The following is a 20,842-nucleotide window of genomic DNA, read 5'->3' on the forward strand; positions in this document are numbered from 1 at the left end:
CTCAACTATAACTGGGTGGAGCGATATATGAGCATTACACATTATTTTTGTTTTGGTCACCAAGTATTATACGGTGTAAGTAGTGTCTTTCTTTCTTCTCTCTATATTATATGATTATCGATCTTACTCGTAGAAACGGGTTAAAAAGTGGATCATTCATAATATATGCTATTGTGACGCAATCTCGTAAATTCTATTATCTAAATGATATGCATAAATTCTAATTCAGATTATCTATTCAAATATAAGTACTTTTATAACCTCTTTTCAGCCGTCAAATGTTGTGGTTGATAATGAATTTACTATTAGTTATGACTTTTGAATGACATTGTTGCTTAATGCACCTTCCATAGTTAAATAGGCATAAAATTTTATATTTGAATAATTAACATGAATTATCGTAGATAATATAGTTAAGTGAATAATCAACTTTAATCTGCAAGCTAGCTGTACCCGCGGTTTCACCCATATCTCTTGTGGAAATCTCACGATGAAAATTAGACTACATGCTGTATTAGACTATATGTATCTATCTATGTACCCAATTTTATTCAAATCTGTTCAGCTGTTCTAGAACCATCCATCATACTTTTTGCATTTATAACGCATTAATAATATTACTTAGATACAGTTTTATAAATAGTTTAACCTTTTTGATCTAACTAGGTATTATTTTTGATAAAAGTAGGTAAAAAAATTAGAGCCGTGATAGCCCAGTAGACCTCTGCCTCTGATTTCGGAGGGTGTGGGTTCGAATCCGGTCCGGGGCATACCTCCAACTTTTCAGTTGTATGCATTATCATTGTCACGTGTCTCAAAGGGTGAAGGAAAAACATCGTGAGTAAACCTCCATACCAGAGAATTTTCCTAATTCTCTGCGTGTCTGAAGTCTGCCAATTCGCATTGGGCCAGCGTGGTGGACTATTGTCCTAACCCCTCTCATTCTGAGAGGAGACTCGAGCTCAGCAGTGAGCCGAATATGGGTTGAGAATGATGAAAAAAATTAAGGCGCTAAATACAAAATTGTTCACGAAAACCAAACTTATAATGTATAGATGTTAGTACCTTTTAAGGGTACGTATCAATTTCATGAATCCAACCGTGTTATTAGGGTATACTATAATATACTATAATATTCTACGGACGTATCTAATTTGTTCACATGAGCATAATAATATGATTGGTTAGTTATTTTATTGCGTATTCAGATCATTTATTGCCGTGTCAACGCTACGTGGTTAGGGTGCTTCCACACCTAACGTGAATACCTCCACGATGTTAGTCGTAGCAATCGTCTCGCATGTCGTAGCTTGTTCATTCGAATATGAAAGCACCCATTTCTACCGCATATAAACTAACCACACCATTAATTATTATTATCATTAACAACCCATATTCTGTAACTGTTAAGTTCGAGTCTCCTCTCATAATGTGAGGGTTAAGGCTAAATAGTTTTGGATTGGCAGACTTCACACACGTAGAGAATTAAAAAAATGATGTATGGATGGCATGCGATTTCCTCATGATGTTTTTCCTTCACCGTGATATTTAATTTCTTAAAATGCACATAGCTGAAAAGTTGGACGTGCATGCCCTAGACCGGATTCGAACCTCGTCATCAACCCATATTCGGCTCACTGCTGAGCTCGAGTCTCCTCTCAGAATGAGAGGGGTTACGCCAATAGTCCACCACGCTGGCCCAATGCGGATTGGCAGACTTCACACACGCAGAGAATGAAGATAATTCTCTGGTATGCAGATTTCCTCACGATGTTTTCCTTCACCGATTGAGACACGTGATATTTAATTTCTTAAAATGCACACAACTGAAAAGTTGGAGGTGCATGCCCGGGACCGGATTCGAACCCACACCCTCCGGAATCGGAGACAGAGGTCATATCCACTAGGCTATCACTGCTCATTCCGGACCGGATTCGAACCTACGCCCTCCGAATTAAACGCAGAGGTTTAGAGATTCGCCAAGCGATTTAGCGTTCCGGTACGATGCCGTGTAGAAACCGAAAGGGGTGTGGATTTTCATCCTCCTCCTAACAAGTTAGCCCGCTTCCATCTTAGACTGCGTCATCACTTACCATCAGGTGAGATTGTAGTCAAGGGCTAACTTGTAAAATAAATAAAAAAAGAAAAAAAAAGTTTATATCCACAGGCCTCTCAAGCTCTACCTAACTAATCACATTACTATTATCGTAATCATCATCAACCCATATTCGGCTCACTGCTGAGCTCGAGTCTCCTCTCAGAATGAGAGGGGTTAGGCCAATAGTCCACCACGCTGGCCCAATGCGGATTGGCAGACTTCACACACGCAGAGAATGAAGATAATTCTCTGGTATGCAGGTTTCCTCACGATGTTTTCCTTCACCGATTGAGACACGTGATATTTAATTTCTTAAAATGCACACAACTGAAAAGTTGGAGGTGCATGCCCCGGACAGGATTCGAACCCACACCCTCCGGAGTCGGAGGCAGAGGTCATATCCACTGGGCTATCACTGCTCTTATAAAAAGACTTATTAATAATGTTGGTCACTTTATAAATCATCGCTAAAAAATTCAGTTCAGATGTGGACACACCTTTATATGTTAATTTGCCTATGTAATCTATGAACGGATTCATATAAACTCATTACCTTATAAATATATTGCATGTTACTAATATTATTGTTCATTTAGATAATATTTATTTGATTACTGTCACATTCCTTCAAATCATTATGTTTCTGAGAAAGCACTCGCAGTAAGACCAGGATCTTACTTTGACCTTACTTGAATAAATTCTAATATTTTTGTATTATTTACTAGCGAACGCCCACGACTTCGTCCGCGGGGAATTCAGTTTTTCACAAAACCCGCGGGATCTATGAATTTTTCCGGGATTAAAGGTAGCCTATGTGTTAATCCAGAGTCAAAATCTATTTCCATTCCACATTTCAGCCAAATCGCTTCAGTAGCCGCAGCGTAAAAGAGGAACAAACATACTTACACACTTACACACAACTTTCGTTTTTATAATATTAGTGTGATGTGATATTAATAAATTATAATTATATATTATTTTACTGAATCATTATACCGCGGCTAGTTGTCTCCACTGGTGACAGAAGGGCTGGCTCATTTTTTGCGCATTAACCTGGCTGTCTAGCGCGGAAATGCAGCCAGTATTCTTGCCACCATTCCACGTGGGGATGATTTATATAGTTATTAGGATAAGTTAGCTAAAGGTACCTTATGAACGAGCTATGCTAGGAGTATATCTTCGTAATCAAATCAGAAATGAGGAGATCTGCAGAAGAACCAAAGTCACCGACATAGCTCAATGAGGCGTGAAGCTAAAGTGGGAATGGGCGCGAAGTCGCGAAGAGCCGACGGACGTTGGTTTTCCAAGGTGCTGCAATGGCGACCCCGCACTGGAAAGCGTAGTGTTGGTCGACCCCCCACCAGGTGGACTGAAAACAGCAAGCGAGTCGCAGGGATTCGCTAAATGCAGAAGTTCGTACAAATGGCCTATGTCCTGCAGTGGACGTCCATGGGCTGATATGATATGGTGATAATGAATGATGAACTCCACCTATTCGTTCGTTCGTTCGTTCGTCATCAACCCATATTCGGCTCGCTGCCGAGCTCGAGTCTCCTCTCAGAATGAGAGGGGTTAGGCCCATAGTCCACCACGCTGGCCCAATGCGGATTAGCAGACTTCACACACGCAGAGAATTAAGATAATTCTCTGGCATGCAGGTTTCCTCACGATGTTTTCCTTCACCGATTGAGACACGTGATATTTAATTTTTTAAAATGCACACAACTGAAAAGTTGGAGGTGAGGTAGAGGTCCACTGGGCTATCACAGCTCTTGCCACCTATTCCCATAGTCCAATTCCAAAACTTGGACATCCTTCTCTAAGGCCGTTGCTGTGTTAAAACCAGAGGAAGACCATAATTATTCAATATTGATTTTGTAACTTAACTAACAGCGGCATAATTATAACATTTATATGACGACCAAACTATAAATTAGAATGCTAATAGAGAATAAATTCATCTTTGAATTGACGAGGTGTTGCGACACGAGTCTTCGCAACTAAGTAACGAGCGAGTTGCTGAGTCGGATTTTTATTAGATCTTCTTTACGCATGATTAATTTAAAGAGGTAACAGGGTCATAGCATTGATTAAAAAGTGTGACATATTTGTGGAGGCGAAAAATATAAATAAACTAGTAGGTAACGCAATATTACGAAATATCTAAAGCAAGTTTTCTAATGGAGGCTAAAGGAAATAAATTTTATCTTCATTAATACATAAAGCCTAAGAAAACTATAAATATTTTACTCAAAAACGTTCAATTTCTTACTGAAGATATTATAAGTAATATTTTTATCCGACTGTGACTAAGTCAAACAGAAGGGTAATTATATCAAAAATATTTGTATGAGTAATTTAAAGTTCAAACTCAATTGCTTATAGATCAACATACGATCTTTAAAAGATAAAAATAGAATAGAATTTACTCTAACTAAATACAATTATATTAAAATTACTCGTAACTAATTTAACTTACTATATAAATAAAAGAAAATATAAAATTATATCTACAGACTTAGGAGTCGTAGAATTCATCCGAATCGACGTTCATTGGTAAAGTGCCCAGAAGGCTGGCAGTATTGCCACTATGTATGGCAATACTGATTCTCTGACCTACATATAGGCCAGCCTTCTGGTCACGGGAGGCGTCGATTAATCGCTTTGCGATTTCTTTAAAAGAAACCGAGTACTCGGACCCCACGGACCTAGCGTTTCAACCGCAAACGGTTCAAATACATAATCTCCGACGAGATTGCTGTATTTGCACCGCTTAAAGGTCTCTGCTGATGCAGCAGCAGCGCTCGCACAGCCTATAACAGAATAGAACAACTAAAGAAACAGAAGTCCTAATACATTTATCGAGCCAAAAAAGTAATACCTTAACTAAATACGACAATAAATCGGAATAAAAACACAGACATTTATTTTAACCACTTGACTCCTAAATGGACGACCGGTCGCCCATCGTATCCGTTACGTGACATGTAAAAAAATATAAAGTAAACTAAGGGCAATAGGCGAGCACAGTATCATGCTCCGCGCGATAGAGGAATATAAAGATTTTTTAAATGGCTCACAACGGTAGATTAAATCCCGCATTCCCTGACTGTCGGCTTCTTCAACGCAGACAGGCTTTTCGATAAAATACTCGCGGGCAGCGAATGGTTCTGAAGACATTTTAAAAAATTATAATAAATAAAATATACTAGCTAGGATAAAATTATAATAAATAAAATATACTTAACTAGGCTAAACTTATTATAAAAATAAAATAAAAGGAAAATTATAGTTTTTGTTCTAGGTACAGATTTATTTATTCAGAAAAGTAGACATGACACGTTCCTAATTAAAAAAAAACATTTAAGAGACAAAATAAATTAAAATCAGTCCAATCAGCTATATCGGCGATTAGTTGATCCCGTTTGACCTTATATAACAAAAATTAGCATGTAACATTACATAAAGAGAACACAAGTGGGCGCGGCATATTATCGGAACGGTATTATTATGTGGTACATATAAATTATTGGTATATTACAAACTTATAATAGAACGACGGCCTGTGTTAGCTAGACTGACCTCATTTTATGAACGCTGAAAGTCAGACTGCTCTTACCAAAGGTAAGTAAGTAATTATGGAGAACCTTGGTGATTTTGGAATATTCTCAATTGTATAAGTATAAAACGTAAGCATTTAATATCTTCTATCACGAGAAATCCTTAATTTAGAAGCAACCCTTCGCTAGACAATATTTTTTCGGTAATTTATAATATTACGATCTACCCTGCTTATGTGAGTAATTAGTAATTTGACTTTAACCTATAACTATATTTAATATTATATTTACTAAGATAACGCCCAATAACCTAATCTTAGTCTTTCCACAGAAAACATAATGTACATGTAGTCTTTCACTAACTATTACTTTAAGTCACTTTGATCTTCAATGTAACACTTAATACTACATTATCACTATATACTAACTCAAATGGTTAGGTCCATTTAAGTCTACTTACGATATTCGTAACGTCAAGTATCTGGGTAGATTAAAGTTTGATAAGTATTTTCAAAGGGTTATAGCGATGCTGCGATGCTAAGTGACTGGCTACTGGGACATAATTTCTTATATTATTAGAGGAAAATATTGAAATTCTCAAAGACACCATGGTGCACAACTCTAATTGACTACCGTATTTACCTGTATGGTGGAGGCATATTACGGTCACAAACTTTCAGCCTTCATAAATGAGGTAGATCTGACTATGACAGGCTCTTGGTCCATTATGCATTTAGGGGCCGTTTCATCGTAATTGGATCACCGATCGGCTCTCCAAGGCGTACTGCTTGTGTGACATTTGCTCTTTTAACCATGTAAGGTCTTTTGGAGACCATTCCGAAAAATAACAGAACATAATAAAATAAATGGCGTGAGAATTATTGAGGAAATTCCGATTTCCGATCCGACCTTTGCTTTTGCAATAATGTAATCTTTTTTTTTATTCTTTACAATTTAGCCCTTGACTACGATCTCACCTGATGGTAAGTGATGATGCAGTTGAAGGTGGAAGCGGGCTAACTTGTTAGGAGGACGATGAAAATCCACACCCCTTTCGGTTTCTACACGGCATCGTAACGGAACGCTAAATCGCTTGGCGGTACGTCTTTGCCGGTGGGGTAACTAGCCACAGCTGAAACCTCGCACCAGCCAGACCTGGACCAATTAAGAACCCAGGACCTCCGTTTTGTAAATCCTCCGCGCATACCTCTGCGCCACGGAGGCCGTCAAAATCTGAAGCATGTTAAAAGCATTTTTTCTTTCAATCCTTTAAAACACTAAACGAATTTTAAATTGACTACAGTTCCTGATTTTATAATTTTTCATTTGTAACTATTGATGTCTACAGTATTAAAAGTGGTTTCACAGTAGAAAAATTATTTTAAATTTTCAAAGAAGTTTTCAAAAATCAAAATCAAAATTCATTTATTTCAAGTAGGCTCAATTTACAAGCACTTTTGACACGTCAGTTGACTATTTGTAAAGATTCTACCATTTTTAAATTAGAAATATACCTAATATATTAGTTGTGTTTATCTGTCGTGCTTAACTGAATCTTTTCAGCTCTAATAAAGAACGTTGCAGACTAAGTTAGAGGTTTGGAGCTTTTTCATTTGGATAAATCGGTCGGAAAATTTAATTAAAGAAACAAAACATGAGTTGAAAACATGATGTAAATTTTTGTATAAATTCATTTCCATTAGATCAATTTAAATGTTTAATTTTATCTCATTTTAGTGTTAATAATTTTCGCTGGTAAAAGTAATAATATATTGTGATTATACTTTAGATATACAACCCAATGCTATATATTAGTTGATTACTATCAACTAATATATAGCAAATGTCAACACCTATTTATTTATTATGTGCATCATTTTATTTTGAATTTAGAATTCGCCGATTGAGAGCGATTTCTTCAATGGAATTATGGTAATAGAATAAGTATTATTTCATACAAACCATCGATCTCCTATTAAAAAATGGATGCACAATCAGCGACCAAAAAACGTCCCCAATCAATGAGTACCAAACACAACTTCTTGGCACTCAATTCAAGTAGTCGCACTTGCAAATTCAACCTTAAACTCAATCCTTAAGGTTGCATTTGCTCTGAATTTGGGATTTTATTGAATATTGGACTATATTTAAAAGCCTTTTAAAAATAATTCTAAAACTGTCAAAGCAAAATAGCCAGTTTTAAGTGAAATTTTCTACATTATTGTGCGTCTTTTTATTATAAGAGGTCAATGATACAAATTAATAAAGATATAAAATATCAACTTAATCTAGATCTGTCAAAATTAAATGAACTTAATTTTATTGATATTAGGTATTAATAATTTAAACAGAAATTATAATTATTAATTCTTCTATGTATCTATCTTAGCTTTATTATTGAAATTTGATTTGTTTTTTTATGATATTATTTATTTATTAACCAATCAGCACATAATTAGTCCATCGTGTTCTGATATATGGGATCCATATAAATTGTGTGAATTTGAATATTGATGTGATTGTTTTATTATTTGTTTGAATTTTTAATGAAAATTATTTTCTTTCTAATGCAAAGTAACTTTGTTAAACAAATGTTTGTATTAAGCATTCAATATTTATTGTGTATGTGGAAATGTATTTAGAGTTTTCCAAAAAAGAGTTGTATTCCGATAAATGTGGTATAAGTTGCATAGAAAATTATTAATAAAAACTATCAGTTTGCGTTATACATTTACCTAATTTAAACTGTATTTAAGTACATATTTTAAAAGCTAAATCTAGGTAACTGATATGTAATATTACAAAACTATTTTTAGTCTCGAATAATTTAAAAAATAAAATGTTAATAAATCTATAACGAAATATACAAATGGACATATAACACGAAATACTAAAATATCAATGTTATAAATATAAAAAAAAATCCATTTAGATGACATAAACGACCAAATGGTCATATTAGGTGTTATCTTTAACCGGATCAATTTTATTATTAAGTGGCATCCAAATCATAGATGCATAAAGGCAATGACCAGTGGCTTGGATATCAGAACTATCAATAATAGGGACTCTGGATAATCATCAAGCTGAAATCCTAAATTCAATCCCCTTACGCCAGAGAGGTGTTTCTGGACTCTGGAGGAACTGAGACAGATATGTCATAATCCATTGTCTTTCCTATCTGGGCTACATGCCTGACAATGCACATAATATGTATGTCATCATCATCATCATTACCAACCTATATTTGGCTCACTGCTGAGCTCGAGTCTCCTCTCAGAATGAGAGGGGTTAGGTCAATAGTCCACCACGCTGGCCCAATGCGAATTGGCAGACTTCACACACGTAGAGAATTGAGAAAATTCCCTGGTATGCAGGTTTCCTCACGATGTTTTTCCTTCACCGTTTGAGACACGTGATATTTAATTTCTTAAAATGCACACAACTGAAAAGTTGGAGGTGCATGCCCCGGACCTGATTCGAACCAACACCTTCCGGAATCGGAGGCAGAGGTCATATACTGGGCTATCACGGTTCATAATTATGTATGGATCAAATTAAAAACAGTTTGAGTCGGTTATGGGGAGGGTTACCCTGTAGAAAGGCATTAAAATGATGATCAATCGGGCAATCGTTGGCTAAAAATATTTTCAAGTATAACACAAAAATTTAATTTACACCACGGACTGTAACGTTACATAAATTTGCGGAATGACGGACACCATTAAAAATTGACCTTATGAATATTACGATACCGCTTAGGATGACCAGCCGACTTGATTTTTTGCAGACGTGATTCGATCACAGAAAACTTTCATTGAGTCATACGGAAGGGAACGTGGACGGATGTAAAGACCTCGTCGCCGTCAAAGTCAAAGTCAAAGTCAAAATTCATTAATTTCAAATATTCTTAGTTTACAAGCTCTTTCGAAGCGTCAGGTAATAATATTAAACTTAAGATAATGGTAATAATAATCATTCGAAAACTTAAAATTAAAGTTACGAGGGTTCCAAACGCGTGCCCATCCATCCATCCATCTGTGCCCTCTAGATGTTAACATCTTTGTCTGTATTTTGTAAAACGGTAAATTTACAAAAATTTCTTCCTTTCCTGTCCGAAAGAGATTCTACCTACTCATTAAATAGAAGGGGTGAAATAGGGGTTGAAACTTTACATCGATTTTTACGCGGACAAAGTCGCGGGCGTCTGCTAGTTTATAATAAGGCCGTATTCACAGGCTTATCAGTCAATTTATCCACAATTCGTATGCGGTGGGTATTCGATTAGCGGGTCTATACACGTTTTACTGTATTGACAAATTAATCACGAACAAAATAGCATGACCAACGGGCTTAACTATATCTACCACTAGCAGACGCCGGTTTCATCCGCGTGGTTCCCGTTCCCGTAAGAATACGGGGATAAAATTTAAGCTATAACACTTGAAAAGCATATAACACTCGGGGATAGTTTAGCTTCCCAACAGTGAAATAATTTTTCAAATCGGTTCAGTAATTTTGGAGCCTATTCAATGCAAACAAATAATCAAATCTTCCCTCTTTATAATATTAGTATAAAAGTATAGTCATAAAGGCCTGAGGCAAATTTGTTAAATGAGGTCCCAGGTCTGTCAAGTGGTTTTTTGAGCTGAGCTCATTTAAAATTTTTTTTTTATAAGTAACTTGCTTAAAATGTGACTAAATTAAATTAAGACAATTAGTCACTATTGTCCGCCTCAGTTTTTACTCGCTATTAACTTATCTAAAAGTATAAAATCATTGCCCGCTGTATCCTTTTCAATCGTGACGTGTGGCGACACTACAAATACTCGAAATCACATTAATTGAACGGGTTTTTAAGGTTAGCCCAGTGGCGTGGAGTCGGAAAAAATTAATAAAGCTTTACAGTTTTCATTGTTCCTTGTTACATAATCTTCTTGAACTTTTAAAGCTCTGCCCATTAAAAATTTGGCACCACCTTCAGGCCTACTTACTACTAAGATCACGACATTATGAGACGAGAAAAATACAAGTGTCGATCAATAGCGGCAAAATCGCAAAATCTCTCTCTTTGCGTTGGAACGTTAGTGATGTTGTCACTAGGATTCGTCGGTCAATCGCAGGAAATAGTTTCACCGTTCATGAGCTTCTGCAAAGTAAAGCACTTAATTAAATTATTGAAAAATAGTGTATAACGATAAAACTTAAGAAAAAGCACGGTAAATATCGCTTGTCACTATTCGAACATGATTGGGTTGACGAATTGGCGGCAGAAAATTCCCTGGATGAAAATTCCCGAAACAACTGTCACCAAAATCCTTATTGTAACATTAATGACTACTTCGTAATGCTCTAAATTCTAGAAGATAGTCAATGTTCGTTGCAATAAACTTAATTCAATCTAAACGCTAATAAATCTCAAATGACCAAAACAAGTGTGTAACAATTTCGCAACTAGTGCAGTGACATCGACAACTGGAACCGGACAGGTTTATCGATATTACAGGACCCGATTATTTGTAACGTGTGTGCTTAGAATAGTTTTGAAACTTGCACGTGTACGGAACCACATATGCATTATAGGGCAGTTCGTTCGTTTGGAAATGCTGTAAAATATAGAGTAATTTGGTTACTGATTACATTATGTATGGCTTGTAGTTATTTAATTGAACCTAAATAACTGCTTTACATGCGAGCGTAGTTTTGAGACTAATGAAAAACGTGATTAGTTTTAAAGTAGATGACGTTAACCATCAATTACTTTATGGAATAACCTCCAATGTCCGATAATTTATACTTTATAAGAGTATGTCTGCCCTGTCAAGTAAAAAATAATATTTAAAATCTGTTTAAAAGTTCTGAAATATTTACAATTACAGTTTATAAAATAAATCTGCTAATCAATGATCCGTTAAATATATGCTAATAAATTAACAAGTTTAGGTATAGGCTTACAAATATTATACATTTTATTTAAGTAAAAAGGTCTGTAATCATCACAATAATATTGTGATCTTGAAAAAGTTTTACTTCCTTCCGTCTCATTGCACGTACTTGTACTCGTAATATTACGCAATAAAGAAAGTGTTACACACGCGGTTTCAATGTCGACTTGTGTTACTTGTTAATTGTAAGTCGTGACTCGTTTTCGCCTGGCCTTTCATCCATCCTTGTTTAGACCATATTTTATCTGTGCTCGTGTGATCTGTCTTTTTAATTGAATGTCAGAGGATTTAATCAGAATTTTTTGCGCTCTAAATACGAATATGGACAAGAGCGGAGAACTTAACGACTTTTATTTATACTTTTCGCGCTAATAGATTAAATAATTGGCTTTGATAAATAAATGTCTTTTTATCTTTCAACTTAACACTTTACTGTGATCTCATCTGATGTTAAGTGACGAAACGAATCTAAGATGGTAACGTGTACATACGGAACTTAGTACGGTATATAGCATATCCTTAACTGGTTTCTACGCGGCAAGTGGCAACGTACCGGAACGCTAAGTAACTTAGCGGTGCGTCATTACCAGCTTGAGGTGAAATTATTAATGATTCTGCTTGATTTTTATTAGTTTTAATGTTTTATATATATTGGTGTCAAAGCACAGAAAACATATGTAGTCAAAGTCAAAATGAAAACTCAATTATTTCAATTATGTAAAGCTTAGGTTACACGCACTTTTGAAAAATGAATGTCTTAAGGTAGTTAATAAATAAGTTGTAAATCATAGGTCATCAATGAGTGGTAAAGAGTGAAATAAGTGGAAAAATCTTACTTTTTTTTTATTCTTTAAAAGTTAGCCCTTGACTACAATTTCACCTGATGGTAAGTGGTGATGCAGTCTAACATGAAAACGGGCTAACTTGTTAGGAGGAGGATGAAAATCCACACTCCTTTCGGTTTCTACACGACATCGTACTGGAATGCTAAATCGCTCGGGGGTACGCCTTTGCCGGTAGGGTGGTAACTAGCCACAGCCGAAGCCTCCCACCAGCTAGACCTGGACCAATTAAGAAAATATCCATCTGACCACCCGGGGATCAAACCCAGGACCTCCGTTTTGTAAATCCACCGCGCATACCACTGCGCCACAAGATTATTATTTCAATAAGAATTCTTATATACCTTATATCGCCGTTGCCCATTTTATCGATGTCATCCTGCACATAACAGGGTGCAACACTAACGTTTTACATCCATTTAGCATTTTTTTAGCTGTCTAATTATATTTTTAGGTGTTAAACTTAAAAGTCAATGAAACTTTTATGCTAATTTTAATTAATTGAATTCATTAGACGCGGAACGATTCAGTCTTGCAAATTTCTAAATACTGTGATGAGTCAACAGTCGATACCTAACAGGCTAACATTTGGGTGCGGTTTGCGAGTTTAGCTAAAACGCGTCTAACTAGAATAGCGGTCTAGTGACCTAGTGTCATTTGATTATTCATCACTATTAAATGACATAGGCCTCTGTTAAATAGCTTTTTTATTGAAATTCTACGAGCGACTCGGACAAGCTTCGTTAACTTATGTGCACCTCTCCCCTGCCCTTATCCTACACCTGCCCTACCCTTAACCTATACCTACTCTACCCCTACCCTAAGTATCCTATGCCCGTCTCCTAATAAGCAAGTAAATATAAACTAACTAGCTGACGCCGCGCAGTTTCACCCGCGTAGTTCCCGTTCCCGTAGGAATACGGGGATAATATCTAGCTTAAAGCCTTCCTCAATAAATGGGCTATCTAACACTGAAAGAATTTTTCAAATCGAACTAGTAGTTCCTGAGATTAGCGCGTTCAATCAAACAAACAAACTCTTCAGCTTTATAATATTAGTATAGATAAGTAAGTAGGTACTTGTTCCATTAACAAGTAATGAAGTACATAGATTGATCGGCTTATAAAACAATAGGCATGAATTAATCACAGATCATTCGCCTGTCAATATCTCGACATAACAATAGAGACCACAGACAAGACAGCATTCCAAATTCGAATTTCGAGAGAGCTGTCACTGTGATATTGTCCATATTGCTATGACCTTGACACACTGCGAAATTCAAGGTCGTTGAATGAGTGATGAATGAATGAGTCATTCGTAATGGCACAGAGTAAATATAGTAGGTAGAATAAATTAATAGTTTACGCACGAACTATTAACGGCTTTCGTTCAAGAGCTTTTAAGCTCAGTATGAATAATATACGAGTAAGTTTTTTCATTGAGACAATAGAGAGAAATGAATATCTGACCACGATTTTTATGTTAAGTTTTATACTATAACAACAGCTGTGTCCCGTGGTTTAAACCGCGCAAATTTCGTGGTTAAAACGCATAGTCATATCATCATTATCAGCCGATGGACATCCACTGCTGGACATAGGACTCGTATAGACTTCCACACATCACGGTCTCGAGCCATTAGCGTCCTTGATCCATGGTTGCGGGGTCAACATTCCAGCACCTTGGGACCCGAATGTACATATATGAGCTATGTGTCCTGCCCGTTGCTACTTGAACTTCGCGATTGGCTGAGCTATATCAGTAACTTTGGATATTATATAAGGATAAAGTATAATAGGTATGCTATTATATATCTATTACAGATTTTGCGCCAAATTTCATCCAAAGGAATTACGAGTATTCTGTAGTGATTAAGTACGACTAGAATCCATTCATCCATCCAAAACCATCTTCTTGTAGTATAAGTTGAATTATTAAAATAAAATTAAAAGATATATCATAAGAAAATCAAATGTAAACAAAACGGAGAGAACCTCAGTATACCTATTCTATCAGTATGTGTATTTTTTTTTGTCCTGTGACAGGTCAGGTACCTGTCACAGGACAAAAAAAAACAACGATGCAAATCTTATTCATAAGATCATAGTTGTGTAACGCACTTACATATTACATAGCAGATGGTCGTAATGAATGAAACAATTGAAATTACATTGACTAAAAGTCCAATAGCAAGTGCGTTACGCAATTAATACCTCTTTAGTGATAATATCGATTTCTTATCACCAAAATTATAAATAAAACTTTATTACATAAGAACCATATCAATACAGATATTCAGACCATAGACTAACTTTTTCGCGTGTCTAAGAGATCTGTTATCTTATAATGGAAGCTCACCCAATGCTCAAACATCAATAATTGTGATAGTAGGAATTATTACAGATAAGACTAATATAAGTTATATAAAGCTATTAGCTCCTATGTCTACAACTAACACAGACACCTATAAAACAACATTCTTTTGGTCATACATAACCGACATTTTTTTTAATGTTAGGAGCATCATAATACCGCTCGGTGAAAATCAAAATGATTTTCAATTTGAATTCAATAGACGATATGTAGGTATGTATGCGTTTTTTAACATGAAATAGCTTCGATTGCCAGCTCATATCAATTGAAGAAAGAAGTCCAGCATTGCACACAGTATATCTTCTCTCCGGGCCCGCAGGGCCCGGGGGGGAGACGCGACCAGAGCATATGCTCTCTGCGCGTGGTTCTCTACCGCGCTCTATTAAGATAGAGCGGTCGTTGGATTCGCCTCCTGTTGGGGGCATTTGTGGTTTTCTTTGTATCTTTATTTTATTTTATCCTTTCTTGGTGTTTCATGGTATGGCTGTCTAGGCGGCAACCTCGCCATGGGGCCTCATATGAGCTATTTGGTTAGTATGTCCCTCGGGTATTCCCTTTTCTCAGGCGGGCGAGCATGGTACGGCGCAATGTCTTTGATGTGGGCCATTTGCGACGCGTCTGGTTTGGCAAAGACTCGGATGGCTTGGGATTTTATTTCCGAGTCTAGGTCCTCGATACGCAGGTCCCTGGCGATGGTGCGGTTCCTGACGTACCGAGGGGCGTTCGCTATTTGTCTCAGGGCCTGTGATTGTCTGGCTCTGAGGGTCCGCCTCCAGCATTGCGCTACTTTGCTACTACTTAAAATCAATTTACGCGGTTAATATAGCGATAGTAGATTAATTTATTAACGCATACTTTTATAGGGTCACTAGGTATCAGAATGATTTTGACTGGCATCGATTAATCTACTCTCTATGATAAGAGAATAACTCCAGGTAACTACAGATTGCTCGAAAGGATAACTCAACAATCTAACAGTCTGGACCAAGTAAAGAGGATTCTAATCAACAAGGCAGATCCGCTTAGAGATTCGCTCTTCACTTGGTCGCATGTTAGCATTAGATCGCACTCGGAAAAGTTTATATTGGAATTTGGAAACTTAGGTTCAATAAGTAAATAACTAGCTTACTAGAGGGATTTACTCAGAGCTATATCACCTTAAACTGCGCAGTCACATTAAATATCAGGTGAGATCACAATCAAAAAAGGTTGCGGCGATATTAAAAGAGCATCTTACTTTATTGCATACTTGGGTTCATTAAAGAAATAAGTGGTTTACGAGAGGGATAAATCCGCGATACAATGTTTACTTTGCGTAATACAACACCTGTTCCCGGCCGGTACACGAGAATGCAGTCAACGATGGTATGACGTCATTTACGCACTATTAGGGTTGTCAAAATATACAGCGGGTTTTAGAGAATATTACAGCCGCTTCAAGACTGGCGAATCCCATACCCTGAAGGGAAGTATTTCTTAATTGAGACGGAATGCGAATGAATAAATTGTGTTAATAGGAATCTTATTTACGGGCATTGCAGTCGATTAGGTTACCATTCATTTGGGTATAGCCAATGCGCCATGAAAATCTATCCTTAGGTCGGGATGTTATTTCGTACGAAACCTAGCTCAAACTCACGTGAATATTATCGAAGTTTCGAACCTACCCATGAACTAGTTACTAGCAAGCCGCATTGCGAAGTTCGCACCTATTTACATTTCAAGACATTTATTTTAATGTCTTGAAATGTAAATGTAAAAACATTTTTTAGGAATGCTTTCAAAAATCAATGTTAATTTATTTTACTTACTTTTTACTTAGTTCACATGCACTTTTAAGACGTCAAGTTTGACTATTATTATAGAATCTATACCACCGATTCGGAAGGCAGGTTCTGCTGAGAAGAGTCGGCAAGAAACTTTGTGACAGTCCTATTTAGTTTCCGAATGACTACATGTCTGGCTAGTCCTCTTTAAAGTACAATTATTATTTTGCAATAAAGGTAAAGTGATATTTTTTAACCGATTAAAAAATAAGAGGCTTTCAGGTCGCAAATTTTTCGCCGGACACACTATAAGATTGCTATTATAAAGACGCATTTCTATGGATAATTATCAAATATAAAATAATTAATAATAAAGTAGTGAAAAATGCAACCTATTTAATTTAAAATTCAAATTAAAAAACGGTCCTAATAAATAATAATTATTATAGCCGCCACGACAACATTTAAATCTATGCATAAAATTTATGAACATTGAACAGGTTTAGATATAGGCAGTTAAATCTAATGAAAAAAAAATGAAACAAAAAATAATTAATTAGATATAGTCGTACATTCTAAATTTCAATGCAATAAATATATTTGTCAATGTTGACAGTACACTTTTATTTGCATTCTATTTAGCTGCAATTTAAAGGACAATTTATGACGCAATTCATTGCTAAAATAAATAATAAATTAATTAGGTATGTACTAATTTACCTAACTATTTAAGGTAGAGGTAACGTAGGTAGATAATTAAAAACGTATTGAATCTAGTACATTTCCGTGTTCTGTGATTTATAACGTACTAGCCTACGCCGCGCTACTAAGTTTCACCCACGTGGTTCCCGTTCCCATAGGAATACGGGAATAATATATAGCCTTACTTAATAAATGGGCTATCTAACACTGAAAGAATTTTTCAAATCAGACCAGTAGTTCCGATTAGCGCGTTCTAGCAAACTCTTCAGCTTTATTCGAGTAATATTAGTAATAGATGTTTGGCGTCAACTTCAGCTATTTGATTAATTAATTGCCTGGCTGCAATCACGGCTTATGGTAAGCGAAAATGAACGTTAGAAAACACTTGGTGCATTGCCTTTTCACTCATGACTTTCAGATAGCAACGATGTTAAGGAAAATGGAAAATTTAAGGGTAGATAGTCCATAACTTCGCAGTGGGAATTACAAAGAGCCAAAACCTTAGTATGAGTATCCAAGGGACATTATCTTAAATTAAATCATTAAGAAGTATGTGATAAAATGTCGAGTTAGGGCCTTTTTCTATACCTGGTTGGACAGGTAAGCCATAATTTCTTTTATAATTGAATAATGATTTATTTGGTAATTCTTGAAAATCAATCTTTTTATTTGGTAATTCTTGAAAAGATCTTTCGTTCTTTCTTTAACTACCGACAGATTACTGCGATGCCTGTTGTAATGCCATTTCTATTGTAAAAGGGAACCCTGGAGATCTATGGTAAAATGAATCTGTCAGTTCTCCGGTAAACACAGATTCTAAATTCTACGCTCTTAAAATACCATTCTTATTGCAACAAAAAGAATGTTGATGCAGACAAAATGTTAATTAGTAACAGACTCCCAACACCACACTGGGTGTGTTTTAACTGTCGGTTACGAGAGCGTGTTGTAAGAGTGATTAGTATGTACACGTTCGAGTACAGCGGACTAACAATGAGAGCAATTAGCGTCGGTTTGCCCCAAACTTTCTTTACTAGGAGCTCCTATTTAAGCTATCGTGAGAAGATTTTATAAGAAGAGTAGAGTAGAGGACTAGGTACTCAATAAAAAGTTACACGTGTTCAAACATGAAAAAAAATATACATGTAGAATTGTTAACCTTCCCTCTGTTTTCATCGGTTGAAAATACGAGTACAAATTCAAAATTAGTTTATTTCAAGTAGGTCCAGTTTACTTTACTTTTGAAACTTTTGAAAGATCCCGGTTCGGAAGGCAGGTTTTCTTGAGAATAGCCATGGTCTAAGATCCGGTATTAGAAATATGTACCCTCATCTGTTATTCATTAGTGCTATAAAATAAACTTCTGGACACATCTATTGGCCAACCTTAGAGTTTAGGTTTGGATGGCCCCTACCGAAATATGATTGCTAGATTGAACAAAAACTTTTGATGCTGTTTAAACCTGATACATTTTACCATCTTTTTCGATCGTATTGTTTTAAATTTGAATTTAGAATACCACACGACATGGAGCTACGCCTAACAAGTCGGGTATGTGCCTTGATAAAGGCAATTGATTTTTGAATAAAAACATATTTTATCAAATAAAGGTTTAATTTAACAACGCGTGTTGCCTCCATGGGCCACAGCTCTCATACAAATAGGCATAGAGTTTATCAACCACTGTATGAAATTTTGAGGGATCATCTCCCATTGCTCTTCAATGGCAGTTTTCAACTCCTGCAACGTTTGTGCAACTGGCTGACGAGCCCTGACACGTCTTTTTAGCTCGTCCCACATGTGCTCAATGGGGTTCATGTCTGGGCTTTGGGATGAATTTAACGTCTATCCCATGGTGTGGGATATCGTTATCGGCTTTTTTGTGCATTACATAAGCGATTGAACCCTACACTGCGCGTGGCCCAACACACACTTGGCCGGTTTCTTTTTATTTATTATTTTTTAACATGGGGGGGAAATCACTTTCTAAGATGTATCATACCCTCTCCTAACACAGTTTTTCTAATTAATTGGAGGGAAACTGGAATAATGATCATAAATTCAAAAAATTAGCAAATTATTAACAACAAAAATGTTTCATAACAGATCTGTCTATAAATTACATATTCTACGTCCCTGGCATTAAATAAGTACTAATACTACTAATAGTAATAGATAATGACATCACTTTGCTCGCCATTTTCATCTATGATATCCGCTTTTAATCTAATGAATTTGATCTGCAATATAATATATGCAATGCAATATAATAATAATAATATTTATATTATTAAAATTAAATTTATGTATTCGGTAATTGAACACTAGGCCACAAGGTTAACTGTTTTGTCTTACTATAAACGCTTCCGAAAATATAAACTACTGATGGACGCCCGCAACTCTGTCTGTGAGAAAATCAGAAGTATTTATTCCCTTTTTAAAAAAGTGTCAACTAGCTTAATAAAGGGTTATAATAGGCTAGTTGACACTTTTAAAAAAAAGGTCTCAAATTGTTCATTGTCGTTCTCTTATATTTAAAAAAAAATATTAAGTATAAAATATTAAGTATTTTTTTTAGTAACGCAAACGCGTTTGTCAATACTGAAAATCCTCCTGAAATACAATAACTAAATTTTTGTGTATGTTTATTTTTAATGGTGGTATGGTATAATTTTATTTTTAACCGACTTCCTAAAAGGAGAAGGTTCTATGTTGGCTGTATGTATGTTTTTTCTTTTTTTGGTCAACTGCGCAACAACTTGATGTATCCGTGGGGTATTGTCACACAGATTCGACAAAACATGGCAATTCAATGGATATCAATCGAAAAAAACATATTCTACTAACGTTTTACGATTCAACTTTGTAGTGTCCGAAGAAAATGTACGATTTTTATCGTATACTTAAGGGACAATTCGTTGTGCTTCTTATATATGTTGAGACTACAACTTTTTATGCTGTCGATCCCGGTCATTATTGTTAAAAAAATTATAGTAATACTGACGACCGCGGTTTCACCTGCGTGGTTCCCGTTCTAAATATAGCACTCGGGGATAGTGTAGCTTCCCAACAGTGAAAGAATTTTTCTAATCGGTTCGTTAGTTTCAGAGCCTATTCAAAGCAATCAAAAAAACAAACAATCAAATCTTTCCTGTTTCCAATAAATGAAATATAAAATCCACAAACCTTGTCAACCTCCGAAACTCGCAACACAATTTTGAGCCTGGGATTGTTTTTCCGATAGTCCTTTAGCAGTGCGTCGAGTTTTTCTCCTCTAGCGTCGCCCGTGTAGACAAGATGCGTGCACTCCGCGAAGTCCGAAGCGCGCGCTCTCTCCACATAACAGACTAGGCGGGCGGCGCCGGCGCCTGCGCCTTCCGCCGAAAACACCGCGGCCGTGGCCACGCAAAGAACCCAAAGCCACATAATTTAAAAAAAAAATATATAAAAAATCAATCTGTCATCTCCGGTTCGATTTTCAAAAGCGCGTTGGTCGGTCGATCACCGCAGTACGAGTGGCGGTGCCGCCGCGGCCGGCCGCTGACATAGGCGC

At 36.2% G+C, this 20,842-nt stretch overlaps 1 protein-coding gene across 1 annotated transcript in view; it reads right to left on the minus strand.

Moving 5' to 3' along the window:
• The window catches only part of LOC112046512 (uncharacterized), a 45,202-nt gene extending 24,360 nt beyond the window's left edge, over positions 1-20,842 (minus strand). Inside the window, exon 1 of the mRNA XM_024083149.2 lies at positions 20,476-20,842. Within this exon, the coding sequence (XP_023938917.2) occupies positions 20,476-20,715 (240 nt within the window). The 5' untranslated portion in view covers positions 20,716-20,842. The remainder of the gene's footprint in view (positions 1-20,475) is intronic.

Source organism: Bicyclus anynana, chromosome 11 (assembly GCF_947172395.1).
Source record: "Bicyclus anynana chromosome 11, ilBicAnyn1.1, whole genome shotgun sequence".
Taxonomy (NCBI): Eukaryota; Metazoa; Arthropoda; class Insecta; order Lepidoptera; family Nymphalidae; genus Bicyclus; species Bicyclus anynana.